Below are 23,373 nucleotides of genomic sequence, written 5' to 3'. Positions count from 1 at the left end.
TCTTTTGTGTATGTTCTCAGTTTCACGCTATAAAATCCAAAAGTAATCTCCCATCATCACATGATTCCATCGTCTTTGATTTCACTGTTCCATTGTAGATATATCTTGGTGGAAACACTCACCATGCTCATTACTCACTGCACTTAGATAATTAGGAAAGTCTAAGTGGAAGCGTAAAAAGTGTATCTTTAGTTGCCCCAGATCACATCTTCCTGTAGTTCTCAAGCATATCATCAATCATCATAGTATACTTTTCATCTTTGTGATTTCCAAAGAAATTATGACAATCAATTTGAATGATTTCCAGACAAAAAATTCTTTCTAGTTGAATACTGTTTCAAAATGATCATCAATCATCACTTTTCAAATCTGTGGCTGACAAAGATACCTCCTTTTATATTTGGTTTACTAATTTTTGGAAATTTGCAAGACAAATATCTAAAACCATTACCATCTTTGTAAATTCCTTCAACAAAATTCTTCATGAGTCCCAGTTTAATATAAGCGGGGACAGAAACATATTTTGAGGATTCACTTAAGACTGAAACTCAATTTTTCTGTTTCCCTCCTACGTAGTTCTTTCTTATTGGCCATTCCTTCTTTTTGAAATGATTATTAATCATCTCATTTCTCCCAGAGACACAAAAAGCAACAATGCTTGGTATATCCACTTTGCAGACCTAGCAGAAGTGCAATAACTTTTATATCACCACATATATTTCACCTATTGTGATTATTTTTGATGGTATCAACCATAAACTGCATGTTTTGATAAGTTTCTGTCATGTTCAAGCATGAGGAACAAGAATCAATGGATTAGTGTTCCCATTTTACAAAAGTACAACTTTCAGTCTAACTTTAGATAAGTCAATAAAAAGTTTCAATTTTCAAGAATGAAGTTCAATACCTAATTCTTACATTGGTAATCATACACAAAGTATCTTGTAGTGAGAAGCAAGACTTTGATGGTGACTTTGGTAAACTGAAACTCTTGTTCCTGTGGTTTTGTTATAAATTAGAGTCAAGATGTTCCCCCTGCTTCTTTGATAGAGCAAGTTATGTATTATGTTTCATAACTCTTCTTCTGTGATTGAATGAAGCAATCTATGTTGAGATGCTACAGGAATATAATTACTAGATCAATAAGATGAAGATAATTCATTATCTTCACAGAATAACTGTTCTGTTTCCTAATTTGCTGGTAAATGTGACTGAAAGACTATTTCCATAAGGTACTGGTTTCATTACAAATGAAATTGTTTGTTTATTTTTTGAATTTTGCACAAAGCTACTTGAGGGTTATCTGCACTAGCCATCTCTAATTTAGCAGTGTAAGACTAGAGGAAAGACACCTAGTCATCACCATCCACTGCCTACTTTTGGGCTACTCTTTTATCAATGAATAGTGGAATTGACTGTCACATTATAATGCCTCCATGGCTGAAAGGGTGAGCATGTTTGGTGCGACATGGATTCGAACCAGTGACCCTATGATGATGATTCGAATGCTTTAACCCACCTGACCATGCCAGGCCTTGCAGATGAAATATCTGAATATTTATTGTAATAGTTCATTTTGCCTGAATATCCAGACAAACTAGTTATGTAAATAACAGCCAGTTACATAATCTTTAGGCTCATGCCACATTATGGAGCTGCAAGTAGCATACTTAGTCTCTTTTGTATTGAGCCACTGTGTCAAGCCAAGTGTGCAAACTGTACAATACACAAGTGGAACCAAATGCTTATCTTGGCCATCAGTGTTACACCCAAAATAATGATAGTAAGCAGGCTTTACATCATATACAATGTTTTTCCTTCATGAAACTGTAATATATTTTCAAGAAATGTAGCAGAAACTGTTGGTTGATTTTTATACTTTGAGACTTTACTTGAACTGGAGACAACATGCATTTCAAATGATTTTCTAAAAATATATAAAATAATTTCTGCTTACATAACCAGCATTTAAAATATTAAAAAAAAAAAAAGTTTAAGAGCATTTTATTATATTGTGAGTATAATGCAAGGAAAAAGATTGAATTTTGTTTTGACTGTGCATGGAGTGAGATGAAGTGACCAACTGAGTAAGTGAAAGGCAATTGATTTATGTTCAGTTGAAGGTTGTGTGAAATGTTCTAGCAAATTGAGCACATCAGTTATTTGTGAATTCTGGACAGAGCAAGTGATTGTAAGAATAAAGAAAAAATTGTGCAATTCTCCACAATTATAAAGAGAACAAATAGCGTATATGAACAATATATTTGGAATTTCATGTCAACACAATTAAAAAATGTTTGAAGGTATCAAAAATATATGCCTTTATTCACCAAACTGTTAAGCTTTATTTCACAGCATACATCTGTGCATTTAGTTTATTGCACGTTACTTCACATATTGCTGAAAAACTATTGAGATATTACAGTAACTGAAACTTTAGATGTGATAGACAAATTATGATCACAGTTTTTAAATCAGCACAAAAAATTACCCTGAATCACTTGAGGTTTTCCAGTGGCAAATGTTTTGTTGTTCATTGTAACCAAAAGAGCCTCTTTATGTTTTCTATATAAATCTAGAAAGTTCTCATGTGTAATTAAAATTTGCAGTTGAAATGGGTGTCCTGTAAATAACCCACAAGATTATATATAATGTTTAGTTGTGGTTTCTCTTTGCAGGATATTTATATCCTGAATGTGTTCACAAAGTTTTCCATGTAAGGATTGTACTTCATACATGATAAATTTTATGAAACAAATATTGTGAAAGGGGCTGTCTTTGTTAGAGGACTTTTTAAACTAAAGAGCTAAAGTGTAATAGCAGTGAAAGGAAGTTGCTTATACTACAATTGTTTAAAGTTAGTCAAAAGTTTAGCATCAGTTCTTTGATAATCTTATAGTAGCTGTTACAATTTCCATAAGAGGCATAATTTGACATGTCACAGGTCTTCTTCATATACATATGACTGATTAGGTTATATGAAAACAAATAAGAAGCATCACCATGTCCTTATAGTCCACATTACCACTCCTTAATGCTCTATCCAGCAGTTGTGCATTTTGACAATAACTCTGCAGTGTAGTTTTACTGCAAAATGTTCTGTTATAAGGTTGTATGCATAGAGTATACCATTCCTCCCTGCATACTATCCTTAATCCATTTACTGTTGGTTATCAGTGGCCTTTTTGGCAGTCCTATCACATAGAGATTTATTTGTGCTGTGTCCAGCAGCTTGACTGGTACGCTTTCACACTGATTAGCATGAATACCTGTTTCATTTTCAGGCTACTTGAAACATGTGAAAGATGAATGGGAGGTATGGCTGGTATCCTTGTTTCTCTACATATCCTGTACTTGTGTTTGATACAAAGTTTCAATAACGTTGGAGTTACAGTAAGCAGATTTCAGCTTGACTTTTGTAGCCAAATTTTTTAACCCAGAGATTGGTAGAAAATAATATGATACTTATTACAGTTATCAAGGCACATATATACATTCACACAAGTTTTTAAAATTGGCTTTCGTGGATATATTATGAATTGTGAAGACGTGACTTGTGTCACTTTTCCAGACAGAGATCCTTTTTAATAGTGTCAGTTTAACATGGCAGTTTTTAAAAACATCTAGGCTGTTACAAGTTTCATATTTTAATTTATAAAATGTATCTTCAGTGTTTTCATTAATTTCTAGACGAAAACATTTAGGAAGATGAAACAGTGTGGGACAGCACAAAATTGAACAAGTAATTACATGATCAGATCCAAAAGGGGTGGGCAAATGATTGAATCTTCCTAGAAAAAACACAAATATGAATTTCAGTGAAAAAATTATAAATATTAGTAAATTTCATCACTACTCATCTGACCAATTAAACTGGTTTTTACTATTCTCAACTTTTTCACTATCTATTCCTATTCTATGTCCCAGTGTTGCTTCACTCTTTACATCCACCAAGCTATAAATGTCTGTTGGGTTAACATAGCAACATTCAAAATAGAGCTGATTTTTCAAACTGTGATGATCCAAAATCCCTAACTTCAAGTTTTATTTTACCACAAGTTTAAAGTTTCTAATATTTTATGAGAAAAAATAATTTATTCACTGTTAAATTTTTAGAGGTATAACTATATAACAAACTTAGCATTGCTTTGTTAGAAAATATTGTTGTCATTCATTACACTATTAATTTATAGAAACACTGCACTTCTTTGTAAGACGTACACAATATTCATAAGCAAAAACTATAGAGTAGATGAGATAGAAATAGAAAATCTAACATTTCACTTATAGAACAAAATTGTATTTACGATAATTGTAAGAACAATGTTATGTAAGATAGATTAAATTACCAATTCTAAAACTTTGATTGTTTCAGTAAAGTTATTGTTGTGTTGATTTACATCACCCTCTGATGATACACTCTTGAACTATCCACATGCTCATCATACCAATGTACTCTCTGGTGTCGCTTCGTGGCCCTAATAACGCGCTCTCGCTGGTTCCACCCAGTGGAATTATGACGTCATTGCCTATACACCTCCCTCTCGGGTATCCAGTCAGCGCATAGTGTCTCGTGTGAGAACAGGAGGATAATTATTAATAGCAGTAATAGGCCTAATACACAAATAATTACTAAGGTTAATTTGGTTTGGTTTGAATTTCGCGCAAAGCTACACGAGGGCAATCTGCACTAGCTGTCCCTAATTTAGCAGTGTAAGACTAAAAGGAAGGCAATTAATCATCACCATCCACCGCCAATCTTGGGCTACTCTTTCACCAACGAATAGTGGGATTGACCGTTACTTACAGCGCCCCCACGGCTGAAATGGTGAGCATGTTTGGTGTGACGGGGATTCGAACCCGCGATCCTCAGATTACGAGTCGAATGCCTTAACCATCTGGCCATGCCGGGCCCATTAAGATCAACAAAAACAACCTAATGTTTGCTTAATAGAAACCAATTATTGCATTTATTATATTATTTAGCATTGAAAATAATTAAGTTGGCCACGAAGTTTTTCAGAACCTCTACAATACACTAAAGGTATAAAATGTGTGTACAAAAATGCTACTGAAGCGATAACAGCAGACGGCACTTGACTCTCTTGTGATTATGAAATCATGTAGCTTAGCAGAATCAAAATCAGATGCTGATGTAAAGTAATATCCAGAAGTTAATGTTTCAACACGGGAACCTGACGTTCCAACGTGTGAAGCTCGTGTCAAACATTAATGACCACATCTGACGCATCAGTAATGAGTTTTCTGGAAAATTATATTGGCAATTATTTCGATGTGAATGAATCAGCTGATGCTCACGTTAAACATTAAACACTTGAAAGGGCATGAGTACGAACCAGATGGTTACCAATTGTTATATTCACTGCACAGAAGTAATGAAAAATAAAAGAAAGATATCATTTAACGCCTTTTATTTAGAGAAGTTTAACTAACTGGTGTGTTACGGTGATAGGAAAGGTTGATTTTACAAATATTTCGAGTTTTTAATGATGCTGTTACGGGGTCAAATCATCAAATAACTCTTCAAAAGCATGTGGTTATGTATGACAAACTGTATAGCAAATACGATGACTTGACATGCATAACACTCTCGACTGTCATTGAAATTCAAATTAAACGGAAAATATTTCTCATTACCTATTCCCCCAAGTTCTTAAGAAATCAAGTAGACAAAAACAGGACAAAGGTAAAAACAATTTTTATGGAATCAGTTATATTCATTGGAAAAACACAACATTCCATTCAAAGGTTACAAAGATGATGGTAACTTCAACGCTGACAGAGAACCTTAGAGAAGTAATGGTATTTAAGGGAACACTTACATGATCACATGTATAAACTAACTGTTTATACGATATCTGAAATATACTACAGAAATGCAATATTTGTTCAAATGCTGAACTTAGTCATTACTGACTTGAAAGTAAAACATATATTAGCATTGAAACGGTCAAATTAGTTGTAGAAGAAATTTCAAATGGGTAAAGTTTACTTTTTGGGTCGCTCCTGACGTGATCTTCAGCTTTTGAGTATGTAATTTTAGACAAAATGGAAGCTTGGAAGACAATATGACTTCCAATGAATAATAGAGGTCTAGTTATCTCTTCGGTTGATGAAGTTACTAAGATAGATCTGTGACCGAAACGTCCACGCGCTACTTAGCATTCTTGTGGCAGGACGTATTAATATGGTCTCTGTTGAATGAAACCTTTCTTCCTTATGGCGGTTGAAAAATTGGTTTTGAACATAGATGGAAAACCTATAAGTTTGGTCCTACTGTATATGCACTACGGGACAAAAATGAACACCAATAACATCATACAAATGAGAACAGTTTGTGTGTTTGTGGTTAAGTGCAAGGTTAAACAAGAGACTATCTGTTCTGTGCCAACGTGGGTATCGTAACCCAGTTTGTAGCAATGTAAATTTTCAGACGTACCGCTGAGCCGCTGTAAGACAGTGGCATTAAAGAGGTTCAATTCTAGATTCAAGGGCTAATCCGCCTCGACGTAATGAGTATAATAATATTAACACTATATTAAAAATACTTTATTTTAAACAAAGTGCCAGCACGTATTAACAGCACTAACGAGTTTATTTCAAAACTGGAAAATGATTTCCTACTAATAATTCCACACACCGTTATTTTACCAAACTTTCTACTTTTTTGAGAAGAATATACAAGCAGTAATGACCTTATTAAAAAAACATCACCTGTTCTTCTTACCACGTGTTATACATTTTATTTTAACTGAAATAACACTACATTATATTTTAGTTAACACTGGTTGACGGAAGATCCAACAAAACATTCCGTATGAACTTACAACCAATAAGATGCTCACAGTTAGGTCTAGTTTTACTAACTTTTTTTTTGGTATACGAAACAATGATTTCTTTCAAATGTTTGACTCTTCTTAAAGGCCTCTCATGTGTCAGTTGTTCAGTGCGCTCAATTCACAGTCCAAGCATTGTAGGTTCGAATCCTCATCACACCGAACACGCTCGCTCCTTCAGGCATGGGGGCATTATAATGTGATGACCAGTCCCGATTTTTATTGGTAAAAAAGTATCCCAAGAGTTAGCAGTGGTGGTGTTGACTAGCTGTCGTCTATCTAGTCTTTCACTGCTAAATTGGACATGGCTAGCGCATATAACCCTCAAGTAGCTAGCTTAACTTTGCATGAAATTCAACGTAGCACTGTCATAGCATCATAGCAAGCTACCTTTCCAACAAGTAAGTTCGTCAAATTTCTTCCCTGCTAGAGCTGCTCCGGTCAATTGTAAGTGCTGTTATTGTGAAGTGGAAACATCTAGGAGTAACAACAGCCTAGCCACGAAGCGGTAGGCCACACAAGCTCACAGAACAGGATCGCCGAGTGCTGAAGCGCATAACGCGTAAAAATCGTTTGCCCACAGTTGCAACCCTCACTACCGAGCTTCAAACTTCCTCTAGAAGCAACGTCAGTACAAGACCTGTTTGTCGGGAACTTCATGAGATCGGTTTCCATGCCCGACCACCACACAAAAGTCTGAGATCACCATGTGTCGGCTGGAGTTGTATAAAGCACACCACCATTGGATTCTGGAACAGTGCAAATGCGCTCTCTGGAGTGATGAATCACGCTTCACTATTTGGCAGTCTGACGGACGAATCTAAGTTTGGGGATCCCAGGAGAACGCTACCTGCCTGAATGCATAGTGTCAACTGTAAAGTTTTGTGGAGGAGAAATAATAATCTTGGGCTGTTTCTCATGGTTTGGACTAGACCCTTTAGTTCCAGTGAATGGAAATCTTAATGCTACAGCATATAATGACATTCTAGAGAATAGTGTGTTTCCAACTTTTTGGCAACAGTTTGAGGAAGGCCCTTTTTTGTTTCAGCATGACAATGCCCCCGTGCACAAAGCGAGGTTCATTAAAACATGGTTTGCCGAGGTTGGTGTGGAAGAACATGACTGACCGGCACAGAGCCTTGACCTCAACCCCATCGAACACCTTTGGGGTGAATTGGTACGCTGACTTCGAGCCAGGCCTTCTCGCTCGACATCAGTGTCCCACCTCATTAATGCTCCTGTGGTTGAATAGGAGAGAATCCCTGCAGCCATGTTTCAAAATCCAGTAAAAAGCCTTCCTAAAAGAGTGGAGGCTGTTATAGCAGCAAAGGGGAGGGCCAACTCCATATTGGTGCCTATGGTTTTGGAATGAGATGTTCAACAAGCACATATGGATGTGATGGTCGGGTGTCCACATACATTTGACCATGTAATGTATTTCATAGCCGCAATGAAGAAAATTTAAATTCTTGATTTATCGAGAGATTTGGCATCATATATAATGCCAAATTTGTTATTAAATTCACACATATACCGATTACCTACCTTCATTAAGCATTGACTACAATTTTATGTTACCCAATGAAAACAAGTTACTGCTAGACTAGATTTTAGAAATCTCCCTTATAAAATTGTTATTCTCTAAACTGTATTTTAAGTTGTTTAAATCAATGTGGTTCTACTGGCGATTACACCAAATAAATAAAATCACATTAAAAAGTGTACTATCTGGACTAAACTCTTCAGAGGTGATTATGTCTACGTGGATTCGTATGGGCTTCAGAAAATCGAGAGTAAATAAAATAAACCTTGCTTTAAACCTCAGCGAACTAATACCTTTTTAATGCCAAACAAGAAACATGAAAAACGTAGTGTAAAAAGTATAACGTACACAGTGTCCTACAAGATACACCGTAGAAATAGGTCGTACTTTACAAGTGAGAGTTCGTAAAGTAGTTTACGACATTAAAGAAGGTGCGCAAAATGAATCACAGCAGAACTTTGGATCATTTATGAGATAAACAATTACACTCGAAACGTAAATATAAAAATTAGAAAAATGTTACGTTTATGATGAAACGGTACTTTTTAAAAATACCCTTTATATTATATTTGATGTTTCATAGGTGCGGTACTATCGAAATTATCGCTTTTTGGAAGAGTATGTGACAGTTCTTTCCGAAGAAAAAATATTAATACTCAGATCGTAAAAGTGTGCTCAGATTAAGAATTTAAAAATTGTAAATATTCCTTGTAGTTAATGGCATAGGCAAAAAAAAAAAAAGGAATATGGATCAACTTGGATTACAAGGACCACTCAGTAAAGAACCTGAAATAAGTCGTACATCAAGCATAGTATGCAAAGGTGGGACTCCACGAGCGTAAAGGTCACTGACAAAGGCCATCCATGTACCCTACGTAAGTCTCCTAATTGCATAGTGGTATGTCTGCAGACTTACAACGCTAGAAACAGGGTTCGATACCCATGGTGAGTATTGCTCATGCAGCCCATTGTGTAGCTTTGTGCGTAACTTCAAACAAACAAAGAAATAAACAAACTCTACGCAACAGTATACAACCTATGCGTTTGTGTTTTTCTTATAACAAACCATATCGGACTGTATATCTGCTATCTGCTGAGCCCACCGAGGGGAATCGAACCCCTGATTTTAGCGTTGTAAATCCGTAGACTTACCGCTGTACTGGCGGGGGGCATATACAACCTAATCCTAAAGGATCCCAGAATGTAAATTAGGCCTTATCTTAACTCCATTCATACTTCTCGTTCAACCATTGCATACTTTAAGTAACTGGAGAATAAAACATGTATTCATATTACCCAATACAAAGATATTTGGTCTGATTTGTTTTGAATTTCTCGCAAAGCTACACGAGGGCTATCTGCGCTAGCCGTCCCTAATTTAGCAGTATAAGACTAGAGGAAAGGTAGCTAGCCATCACCACCCACCGCCAACTCTTGGGCTACCCTTTTACCAACGAATAATGAGATTGACTAGTCACATTACAACACCCCCATGGCTTAAATGGCGAGCATGTTCGGTGTGACGAAGATTCTAAATGGCGACTCTCGGATACCGAGCTTTAACCACTGGGCCCCAATACAAAGATATACCGACCAAATCACCAGGCGCGGTACTTACATATTTCTGTGTGATGGAATTGCCAAAACGGACATTGGGAAACAGTCTTTGTCTTAAACCAGATATATTGTTGAAAGCATACATGAAATTCTTACATAAAGAACCTTTCTCAATGAATATTGTTCTGCATAACTACTTTCAAGATTCACTGTCGTCAGACATAGCAATACCTGACGTGACGACATGGGCTGTAAAGCCGTCTTGACGCTTTGAGACTGTTTAAATATAACACACTCGACTTTATGTAGACCTATAACAAATTATACAACTGACGATGAAACTCTAATTGGTTTCTTTATATCATCCTTTTATTTAACTATCTAACAGTGCAAATGTTTAACGTATACTTTTCTTGTTAATTCGTTTCAACCACTCTAATGATTACCTTACACATGTTGATTAATAGACAATTTTATACAAGTTTTTATTTCAAATTAATTCACTGATATTGTTAAAGCATATTAATATGTAACTTGTGTATTTTGCATATTGTTGTGAAGGAAAAACAATTCGTTTTAACCATTATTTTTAACAATTTTCTCGGTACATATTACAAGCGAATCTTCCAATTTATTTCTTCCCTGTATTGCCTCTTTCCCTCCATACACAATCTATCAAATTCCGTCATCTTATGTAGTTATGTTTTATTGTCGTATTATGTTATTTTCTGCAGAACGTATACTAAAATGATGTTATAACAACACGTGAGAGTTTATCCTTCAGAAAGGCGGTAGCTGAAAAGTTATATATATTATAAATTTTATTTCTGGAATTAACGGTTGTGCTTTAACCTTTGTAGCAAGGGTAGTCACAAAACATATATATATATATATATAAAGCATACTTAGCTTATAATACTATGATAAGTTATGCTGATTAAATCATACCCAGCTGATTAAAATGTTAGGTAACTTACTAGTTCCGAATACTAATATTTATAAATATTTTGATTTTTATACGTTTTTTTTTTATAAAGTTAGACATCACTGCGCAGTTGTTTTCTCTCTCTCATAACACAAATATACACTTTTAAAAATAATTCAATAATATTCACATGATCTTTTAACTTACGAAAAACAAATAAAAATTTCAACCGAAAATAGAAACAAAACAAACTTACGTATCTCGTTGAAATAGAAAGGAAATTCTCCTGGTATCGAACAATTGAAACGAGCCTTCAAGAAAGATGCCCAGTTGTTGTTCAATATATTTTTCCCACCTGTATCTTTCTGAAAAAAAAATCAAAATATATAAAAATTGTGTGTAACAGATGTCCACATGTAGCGTTCCTTTTGTACTTTTATAATGGATGACTGTGTGTGTGTGTGTGTGTGTGTGTGTGTGTGTAAGTACGTAAAATCAAGTATTTAAATCACTTTCTTACTAGTTATATATTAACAAATATTACACCAACGCTTCTAATAAATCCACAATATAAGCAAACTTCATTACTCCATATTTATAATAATAAATCAAAGCAATCACAAAAACAATATTTTTTCTTTCTCTCTTGGGTATTCCTGTGCTGGAAATGAACTAAATCGTCCTAAATATCCCATCAAATGTTTAAAATACATTAGTTTCCATAATTTATCAGGTGTAGTTTTGTAAATACTAGATATTACACTTTTTTAAAGCAGTTCAAAGACAATTTTTCTGGTTTTAAAAATAAGCTGTGATGAAGTACATACTACAGCAAACAGTGCACAACAAATATATTATAACACATTTAAAAAATCTGAAACAGCTTTTACATACAGCAAATACTGCATAACAAATATAACACACTTAACAAATCTTTTTTTTTCAAAGGTTAAACAAAATTGTTTTTATGTTTTGTGTTTCCTCAAAATCATTCAATGAGAAAATAAAGGAAGTTATTTTTTATAAAATCAAAAACACAAAATAAACATTTTCTCAAGAAAATAAAGTTCCTATGTTTAACCTTAGGATTTATACTGAAGTAGGTTTTATATTGTGTTTATAATTTATATTGTACTTAACATTTATATTACACTTGGCATTTATATTATATTTGCTGTTTAACATGTAAATAATTTAAGGAAGTAATTGAAAACACAAAATGTGTGTTTTTATTCCATAACTATGTTTAATGGTATGTATACTGAGTCTTGGCTTTTTATAAGCAACAAAGCAATCAATAACACTGATCATCTCACTGATTTTATCACTTTAAATGTTTGAGAGAAAAATTAGATGTATTTGTCAAACAACTCAACAAACAGCTAACTGCTTATGGTTTGTTTTTAAGTAAAATATTTGAGTAATTTTGGAGGTTGAAAATCTTTTAGAGAAATACATTACAGGGAATTCTATTTATTAAATGTTGCCTTTACTTCCAGAAAAGTGATGACTACGTGATCTGTCCATCAGTGGGGCTTAGCACTCAACTTTAGTAACTTTAATCACAAATGAAAAATACACTAACATAAACATGCAATTACATTCCATAACTTAAAGAACAAAGTAACTTTAAAGATACTGTGAAAGATAAGAAAAAAATGATAAATGTTTTCATATTCCTTAGAACTCAGACTACATGGATCTGAGTTTTAACAACAATTTCTCCTTCTTTCAAAACTTCTGCCATGAAAAACTATAATGAACAGCTAAGGAAGGCGCTTTCTTTCAACAAACCATACTTTGCAAGCACTCTAAAAGTTGAATAATGGAATAACAAAAGATGAAAAAATTGTTGGTTCTTAAATTTGTAAACCTTTGTTGTTGAAAAATAAATTGACCACACTTACCTTACAAACTCTTGCTACACGAGAGAAAATGTTCTTTCCACAGTTGATGAATTCAATAGCATTTTCTCGGAAGAAGAAATAAACATAATCTCCAATGTTGTAGGAACCAACAAACTGAGGTTCTGTAAAAGGTTAGACATAAAATATTAGTAGTTGTGACAGTTAAATAAATATATGAAAACATTTTTGGAGAAACACAAGTGGTCATTTTCTCTTCTTACAGAGGGGTATGTCAGTAAGAGAAAAATTCATACCTGAACATACCAATACTGTTTTCACTGAGGTGATATTTCTAATGTCATTTGACTATTGATAGATAACTATTGTTAATGATATTATGTGACTACTGATAGCATCAAGTTTATGTTCATTTAACTACTATTGCATATCTTTTACCATGGTGACCACTTTAATTCACAGATAATTTTCAACTAAATGTTAGTTTTTATCCTAGCTTGAGCAAACTAGGTGCAGATATTTAATTATTACATGCCAATAATTTCAATCTGAACACATAATAACTAGGAATAATTTAATTACTAATTTCATTACTATAGGGTAATCATTAAATTTTTTAATACAAAATAAAACTGATAATTTCTTTGAAAGTTATTTAACTTTTTAACTAAGAAATTGTATGTTGAGCTTTATACAACTAATTGTCAGGTCTGTCATGAATGATCTTTTGATTCTGGTATTCAAAAATATTGTAAATATAAATCAGTTACTTAACTTTTTCTTGAATAAGAATGTATGTATGCATCATATTACAAGGGTTCACGTCATGAAATAATTACACTTTGATTAATTTCTTTTACCAATATATTGGTACCTGTGCAATTATCAATGTTAAAGCTACCAAAAGACAAATTATTGAATAATCTGTACAAATCATTAAAATAAAATTATTTCATTGAGCTTTTTCTTCGCTAAGAAACAATATCAGTTAATACTTTAGAGAATAACAAACAGATGAAGTTAGCATATACTTGAACTGATAGAAACATCTTTAAAACCTCTTTAATGAGAACAAAAAATAAATGATGTGCTGAAATTAATTAGTTTTTTACTTTACAACAATTTTAATAATTTCTTTATAATAAATTTTACAGAAAACAGTATTAAAGTTTAGTTCATCTTCAAATTATCATAACTTTAGGTGTTTTTTTTTTTTTCGACATTTCTCTGGTATTGTATTCCAAGTAAATTGCTGTCAGAAAATCTTGAGGAAGAATTACTTGAAAAAAATTGCTGATGTCCAAAAAGACGTGGGAAATATTGAACCTGATTTGATAAAAGGTTAATTAAATTTATATTAAGGGAAGATAAATTATATAGCAATAAAACTTTTCAGTATCACTTAACACTTTTTATTCTTGTGTATACTTTGAGTTTAAGTAAGACTACAGACATTTTTTGAAGGGTATTTTAATTATAAATCTGAAAATAAAAGGACTGAACCTACTGTCAAGCCACTTAGAATCATATTTGATCGTCCTTTTGTAACGATGAACTTTTTTGCCTGTAGTTAAGTCATAAAGGTCAGTCCGAAAAATGACAGTATCAGCTCTGCTAAACTCAGCCACAGTGCCACTGTACAGTCCAGGCAGTCCCCCTGGATTTCCTTGTTCTGTACAAAGATATTCTTATTTTCTGAAATTCTAATGATCCTTTAGCTGAAAAAACTATCTTTTGCATTACAAATCCACAGTTCTATGTATAATATAGTTTTTTTTACAAAATAATTGAAAATAATTTTGATAACCAAAAGAAAAGAAATTCATACACACATATACATGTATGTGTGGAAATGTTAAATATTATGTAATTGTAATTAATGATTCACGTTTTTAATTTAAAACAGTTTTGAAATATCTTTGATGAAATACACAGATGGCAGTTTCACACATTGATCACATGATGTTATTATTACAGTTCCTTATTAAAGTTAGAATGATAAACATATGAATGCAAATTACAAGTAACAAATAAACTGTGTTTATTTTATTTTAAAATAAACTACAATAAAAAAATAAGTAATGTTATATTAATCTGTACATTGGAAAGGCTAATACACAAATTAATACTTTCACGTAATCCTTCAAAATTTAGGAAGCAGATAAATGTTTTGGATCTTCTCAAGTATTTACTTCACTGGCTAACACCGAAGAAAATACATTTAGCAGTATTTATATCAAGCAATAGAAAGTGTAGCAGATGGAAACTTTGAAATTTTATAAATACAAAATGATAAAAATAAATGAAAATAAAACCTTAAGACAAGAAAAAGTTAATCCTTGGTGTCCTTTCTGACACTGATTGCAATTTACAGGATAAAAGGAAAGAAATGAGTTTACTTACCAACCCAAACAGCTGTAGCATTATCATCAGGATCAAATGGACATTTAGCAATCCCATTTCCTATCCCCGGAAGAGACTGGTAATTTCCTAAGTGGGAAAGATTTGTCTGAAGAGAAAATATAAAATATATTTACTAGGTTTCATTAGATACTTATTTTTAAACAGTGCAAGATATCTTTTTCTGTCATTCTGATTACAATACCATGAGTTATTCTATGTATAAAGGGTTTCTACTAATGCATTAAAGGCAACTTACTGTCTAAATGATGACATCTTTATACATGTCACAAGGATATTGGTATTTGTTTTGGTTAGAACTATATTAAATTGTTCATTGAACAATGCAAGCAGATGTGTTTTTTTTTTTACCACACTTTCACTCCTTACAGACTACAAGCAAAACCACGATGCAGTGAAACATTCCAAATAAAAATAATTTTGTACCACTCAGGACCCATATAGAAGACATATCACAACAAGGTTCACTTAGCTATCAGATTATTGGCTTGTTTTATACCATTTCTACTGGTGTGGTCCACATATTGAATGTTGAATAATACTGTGTTTTGTTTCTGACAATGCTCACTGGAAATAACTGGTCAAAAAAGGTGAATAAAGCACCCATTTTCTGTCTAATTTAAATGCACAGAGGTACCCAACTTGTAATTACTGGGTTAAATGACATAATGGTGGTAATTTCGTTTACATTTCTTGTGTAACTCCCATGCTATTAGGGGCTCTGTTACCAATATATTCATGAATCCACAAGCAATTTGTTGCCTAAATATTTCCCCAAAAAAAAAGTGTTAAATCACCAGTTATAACTGACTCTTTTTTCAAACATTTTGAAGATGTTACTTTATACATTTTACTGTCCAGCTGGATTTAGTGGTAAGAAGTAGGAAACAATAATAGTTTCTGAAATAAAGACTACAAACCAACACTAAGTAGTTATGCATTCTTCAGATAATGTTAAGAGAGCATAATAGTGCTGTCTTAACTCATCATTTAAATAATATTACAAACAACCGTATAAAACAAAATTTGTCATTTTTATTTATTTAGTCACTCAGTATTTCACTTCACAGATTTTTCAGCAGTTTTCCACTGAAAACACAAACTGTAACTAACAGTACACAGCTTTAACTGGTATAAATGAAGAATTATTATCAAACCTATAGCATATGGCTTAAATATTATGCTTATTATTGAAATAATGTATTGTTGAGATAATAAACTGCCACCTATAGTAAATGAAATTTTTATCTAAATTACACATTGAAATACTGAAAGTTAAGATAAAAAATATTTATAATTTTTGGTAAAGTCCTTTGTTCTTATTCATCTGTGGTTGTATTTGTTCAATGACATGAAGTTCTTCAAATGTTCTATCAGTGTTTCTATGGTAACAGTTTGTACTTCTTCCATGTTTTCATTTATAAAGAGAGTCAATACGTTCTACTATTCTTGAGTGTAGGGTACTTCCAGTTTCACCAATGTATGTATGACAGCAAATGTTACATGTAAGCTAGCAAGCAACATTGGGTACAAGACACCCATGGTTAGATGGCAAACATGTATTTGTAAGAGAGTTAGCTTTACTACATTCTAGAGTAGTGTACCAAAATGCTGAAAGTGGCTTTAGTGGTTTGGACCTGGCCATTCTGCAATTTTAATTGGCTGTTCAGGTCTTCTGGTTAAAGTGTGTTCTTTTCTTGGAAGTCATTTTGTCAATTAAGTGTACCATAAAAGTCTTCTGCATCTAGGTTTATCTGTGTTTCTCACACTGTAGTTGTGATGATCATTTCTGCGTGCTGTAGTCCTTCAAAAAGGAGAGTCTTAATTCTAAATCTGTAACTCAGAAAGAACTTTTGTTAATACAGGTGGTAATTTATTATTTCAACAATAAGCTTTGCTATGTAATTTGTTAACCTATGTTGTAAGAATGTTGTAAATAAACTGTAAATGTTGAGTGTACATTTACAGAAACGATAATATTTGTGTCATAAGGTTGTTTGTCACTATTATTAAAATGTCTTATACACCAATATGCACTACAGAAATTAACCAAATATTGAAAACTAATTTGGTTGGTTACTATTAAATATGTAGTAAAAATCCATATATGTACTGGAGCTGACCAATGAGGTATATTGCAATACTATATATTAAAGTACAATATTATATGAGAAACTTATGATATAACACATCTGTATATGAAAAAAAAGTTTTTTAAAGAAAGGGCAGTTTTTGTCAAAGGAATAGTGCCATCATCAACTTATTTAAAGTAAGATAACATCATAAATCACTGTAAAAAAGATTTTCATTGCACAAGTCATTAACCTAAAAGCTTAAGTTTTTTGGAGGAAATGTCATCTTCATAAGAAGTATGAGTTAATGAAATATTCATACATAAATTGAAAAGCTTGTGAATAATTTAAAAAATACATCAAATATCATTATAATACTTCTTGCTAACAGACATAGAATAACGTATGTATATAGATACCAATTTCAATAATGGAATGATTATGCAGTGAGATACATTTAGTAGTTCTATAACATTGACTTAAGTATGACTTAATATCAGAGAATGACTTTTAATAAAATATTACATTTTTACTCTCATTTATTCACAAATTATAAGCTTGGCTCAGACCTTTGTAAATGAAGCCTTCAACTAGCCTTCACAAATGGTATAAAAAATACTTCAAACAATAATACATAGCATAACTGATTTCTTGTGTATCGGTGAAATAGTTCAAATGTTTATTTTTTTATCAAGAAGTTTATAGGGCACAAACTAAACACACTAAAAGTGACATTCATTTTTAAGTTTTATTTTATTTCATTTCAAAAAGTTTTGCAACTGAATATTTGACAATAAAAACTCACATGGATGACCCAGTCCATTGGGTTGTGAGCATTTGTTCCACATATATACAGTTTTCCACCTTCCACAGGTTGAATCACCCTAATGTGGTTTCTACAGTCATAATGCTGGTAGAATAAAAGGAAATAAGGAAATCACATAAACAGAAATATACCTGAAGAAGTTAAAAGTTTGACCATACTTCATTTGTTTTAGAGTTAAGAGGTTGTTGATTAATTTAAATAGAATTATTTCATTTTCAACAGTTTTCATTTTAAAAACATGACTACAAAAACCTCCTGCTCAACAACCAGTTCAGATTTACATGATGTGTATAATTACTACAAAAACCTCCTGCTCAACAACCAGTTCAGATTTACATGATGTGTATAATCACTACAAAAACCTCCTGCTCAACAACCAGTTCAGATTTACATGATGTGTATAATCACTACAAAAACCTCCTGCTCAACAACCAGTTCAGATTTACATGATGTGTATAATCACTACAAAAACCTCCTGCTCAACAACCAGTTCAGATTTACATGATGTGTATAATCACTACAAAAACCTCCTGCTCAACAACCAGTACAGATTTACATGATGTGTATAATCACTACAAAAACCTCCTGGCCAACAACCAGTTCAGATTTACATGATGTGTATAATTACTACAAAAACCTCCTGGCCAACAACCAGTTCAGATTTACATGATGTGTATAATTACTACAAAAACCTCCTGCTCAACAACCAGTTCAGATTTACATGATGTGTATAATTACTACATAAACCTCCTGGCCAACAACCAGTTCAGATTTACATGATGTGTATAATTACTACAAAAACCTCCTGCTCAACAACCAGTTCAGATTTACATGATGTGTATAATTACTACAAAAAACTCCTGCTCAACAACCAGTTCAGATTTACATGATGTGTATAATTACTACAAAAACCTCCTGCTCAACAACCAGTTCAGATTTACATGATGTGTATAATTACTACAAAAACCTCCTGCTCAACAACCAGTTCAGATTTACATGATGTGTATAATTACTACTACAAAACCTCCTGCTCAACAACCAGTTCAGATTTACATGATGTGTATAATTACTACAAAACCTCCTGCTCAACAACCAGTTCAGATTTACATGATGTGTATAATTACTACAAAAACCTCCTGCTCAACAACCAGTTCAGATTTACATGATGTGTATAATTACTACAAAAACCTCCTGCTCAACAACCAGTTCAGATTTACATGATGTGTATAATTACTACAAAAACCTCCTGCTCAACAACCAGTTCAGATTTACATGATGTGTATAATTACTACAAAAACCTCCTGCTCAACAACCAGTTCAGATTTACATGATGTGTATAATTACTACAAAAACCTCCTGCTCAACAACCAGTTCAGATTTACATGATGTGTATAATTACTACAAAAACCTCCTGCTCAACAACCAGTTCAGATTTACATGATGTGTATAATTACTACAAAAACCTCCTGGCCAACAACCAGTTCAGATTTACATGATGTGTATAATTACTACAAAAACCTCCTGGCCAACAACCAGTTCAGATTTACATGATGTGTATAATTACTACAAAAACCTCCTGGCCAACAACCAGTTTACTTTACAAGATGTGTATATTTAAAAAGTATTTTTAGAATGCATCATTTTAATATTATACTCTCTGTATGAAAAAGAAAAATGACAAATTAATTAACACAAAATGCTAACAATTTATTATTTTGTTTAATCTTCTCCCGATTTCATGTTTCAGTGTGAAATATTTATAGCCTGTCCGCTATATGTTGTATTTTTTATACAATTAGAACATACATACATACACATGCACATCAAACTCTTCATGAATCTTAGAGTCAAATAGTGCTTAGGTTTAAACAAAACTAGATTGTTCTCATGGAAACAAAGCACTAGCAGCCAAAGTTACAGTTTTGTTGTGCATCTGTTATTTTTTTTCACGAAAAAAAAAAGACACTAGTTACAGTTTGTTTTCCACCTAGTTTGTATTCATGGGGAAAAGACACTAGCAGCCAAAGTTACAATTTTGTTCTGCACCTGTTTGTTTGTTGTTTTTTTCATGAGATAAAGCCATTGGTTACAGTTTGTTTTCCATCTAGTTTGTATTCATGGGGAAAAATACACTAGCAACCAAAGTTATAGTTTTGTTCCTCATCTGGTGAACAATAAATACAGCAGCAGCTTTAACTCTCAATAGAAGCTTTATGTGCAGCCAAGGTACGGTGTGACCCGGATGTCAGAGTTTATGAACATCTGTTTATTATGATAATACATTATGAAAAGCTTTCCTTAAAAAGGGTTAGCTGAGTTAACCTAATCTTGATCTCTGTATATGTGGGAATGATTTTGACACCACCTTAATTAAACATTCATATACGTTTGGAAACTAAATAATAAAAAGCACTCCATTAAATAAATAGTTCATCGCAGACGTGATAGCAGATGTTGGAAATTTCTCTCACATAAGCATTCACCACGCTATGTGATCTATATGAATTTTACAAATGAATACAGCTTATTTTATTTTGGTCGACAAAGAAATACTGACGCACGAGATATTTAGCGTTTGTTCTTTACGATCTTATAAATCAAATGCCATAGTATCAGTTAATTACGCAGTTTCCTAGTTGCGTATGCGTTATCACTGAATAAAGTTTGCAATTTAATGTTCTTGTAAAATTCATATTATGAATGATGAAAAGGAAATTATTTTTATGAAAAGTTTTATTTCTTAACTTGTATTCACAACAATGAAGAATTCACTAGCGCCACCCGTTTACTGAACATATGTAAAGTTTTATTTCTTAACTTGTATTCAAAACAATGAAGAATTCACTAGCGCCACCCGTTTACTGAACATATTTTCTTTTTCTCTTAGAAAATAAAGTTTCTTTAAAATTTCTTTCAGCGGAATTTTATATAAAGGTTTCGTGCAACTAAGAACCTTTTAATTACACAGACAGTTGCATTAATAGACTTGTAAAACTCATACAGTTTTGCTACATTTAAAACAGTTTTAGAAATATTTCAATTTGAAATATGACTTGTTTACGCCATAATTAAACTGCTCGAAATGCAGTTGATTAAGTATATAATATTATAAAGAATTCCAAGGAATTTTATAGATGTCAAATAACGACTGTGTTATAAAGCTGGTTTCAGGATTCATTACGATAACGTCAATAGTTTTGATAGAATCCTGAAAATCCTGTTACAAACGGAGTGACATGAAAGTCAAGAAAATTATTTAAAGTTAAAAATACAGTATATGACGGATTAAATGTCATATATCCATTTTAATATCGATGTACGTTTAAGTTGAATTTATATTTTCAAACTTATACTAATAAATATGCGTTACAAATTCCTGCTTCTTCACTAAAGCTAGAGGAGATTCTCGAGTGTGTAAACAACTGGTGTATTATCCATATTGTTGTGCAGGCTGAAATTTCTAGAAACTTTCCTCACGCCTATAAATCTAACGAACGCAAGCGCTAAGATCGTTATATATCATTGGTTTGCTATAGTTGATACACTATAAACTTCGCAAGTTATAATTGTGATTAATGCTTACTAATCGGGAACTTCAAATATTTGACCAGGAACGTTTATAAATTTCAAACAATACAAACCCTTTAACTTCAGTAGATTCACATCCAACAATAATAGTTTTATGAAAACATTACATAACATTATCGGAAGGAAAACGCGAAGTGTGACTGGTGAAGAAAGAATACCTGTTAAGTGAATTGTATCTACATCTACTCGATATTAATTCGCTTACCGTACACCCTTGATAAGATATCAAGGAAGTTCTGCATCAGATAAAAGACTTATCATTCTATGTAAGATTGCAAAATTTTTGTATATAGATCATTATTTCTAATAACCATTAGTGTAAATTGTGATATTGTTTGTATATTAAAATATATTTGTATTAAAACATAAAACTGTGTGTTTCAATCTTGTTGGCAAATATAAATTTTGATACATAAACATTAAATTATCATTTAATTCAGTTTCAGGCTAATTCAAATTGTAATACGTAACAGGTATATTAAAGAAATATTCATCAGAATACACTTTGAATGAAATATTTTATCGTTACATTAGTGGAAACAGCAATACAAGTTTCACTATTATTTATTATACACTCTAATTTCGCTCAGAAGTTCTTGTTAGTAGTAACAATATTCGGACTTGTGTTTTCTTACCATTTTGTCAGTTCAAACGTTATATTGTCACATTTTTGGTGTCACTGTATTAGCTATTATTATTTAAATGCATCTATTAATATCAATTGCAATTTGTAAGCACGATGATTCAAGTTCCGTGCTGCTCTTGGAGCTAATTCTCTATCATCAACCATACACAGTATGATGGCCGGGAGTATATACTGGAGCTAATTCTCTATCATCAACCATACACAGTATGATGGCCGGGAGTATATACCGGAGCTAATTCTCTATCATCAACCATACACAGTATGATAGCCGGGAGTATATACTGGAGCTAATTCTCTACTATCAACCATACACAGTATGATGGCCGGGAGTATATACTGGAGCTAATTCTCTATCATTAACCATACACAGTATGATGGCCGGGAGTATATACTGGAGCTAATTCTCTATTATCAACCATACACAGTATGATGGCCGGGAGTATATACCGGAGCTAATTCTCTATTATCAACCATAGAGAGTATGATGGCCGGGAGTATATACTATGTTACTTCGTGCTGCAGGCATAAAGCTTTTCTCGAAGGTTGAATAGGTTAACCTTAGACCACACATCACGACAAACTTTCTATAGATCCTCTACCGTGGACCTTGGTTTCCTGAAATACGACTTAGTAGACGAAGTTAGAAACCACTGGAATTGCATCACGAAACATGACAGGGATGTGATCAAAAGACACTGCTGTAATTGCAGCTTTTCGCCATTGTCATGATGAAAACAGCCTCTAAGTCTCAGATGTTGCTAAACATTTACGAACCATTTGGCTTGTAAGCTCACAATTTTAAATTATTGTGCATTACCTTGTTAACAGCTCTAATAAGATATCCTCAGTTTCACCACAGTGACATCTTGAGGTCAGAGGGTTCTCTTATAACCACTTGAAAAGTATTTCCTTTGAACCAACAAGTTAAATATTGAATTCAATTCGTTCAGCTCTGGCCTTATGAGTTCAGTGTTTAGTTATGTTTCTAGTGAGTGTATAGAAATAATTTTCGCGTAATGACATTTGTTTCATTTTGTTTGTTTTTTTTAGAGTTGCCACAACTCTTTCATAAC

At 32.7% G+C, this 23,373-nt stretch overlaps 1 protein-coding gene across 4 annotated transcripts in view; it reads right to left on the bottom strand.

The window, feature by feature from the left end:
* Positions 1-23,373, bottom strand: part of LOC143249675 (semaphorin-2A-like) — a 328,919-nt gene that overhangs the window by 22,462 nt on the left and 283,084 nt on the right. For all 4 annotated transcript variants that reach the window (XM_076499962.1, XM_076499960.1, XM_076499961.1 and 1 more), the window contains 5 exons: positions 18,046-18,150; positions 15,151-15,256; positions 14,255-14,419; positions 12,790-12,911; positions 11,139-11,247 (listed from right to left, as the gene is read on the bottom strand). In XM_076499962.1, coding sequence (XP_076356077.1) covers positions 11,139-11,247; positions 12,790-12,911; positions 14,255-14,419; positions 15,151-15,256; positions 18,046-18,150 — 607 coding nt within the window. The remainder of the gene's footprint in view (positions 1-11,138; positions 11,248-12,789; positions 12,912-14,254; positions 14,420-15,150; positions 15,257-18,045; positions 18,151-23,373) is intronic.

The sequence above is a fragment of the Tachypleus tridentatus genome, chromosome 4 (assembly GCF_004210375.1).
Source record: "Tachypleus tridentatus isolate NWPU-2018 chromosome 4, ASM421037v1, whole genome shotgun sequence".
Taxonomy (NCBI): Eukaryota; Metazoa; Arthropoda; class Merostomata; order Xiphosura; family Limulidae; genus Tachypleus; species Tachypleus tridentatus.
The sequence above is the reverse complement of the archived record's forward strand: the minus strand, read 5'-3'. Positions and strand labels throughout refer to the sequence as shown.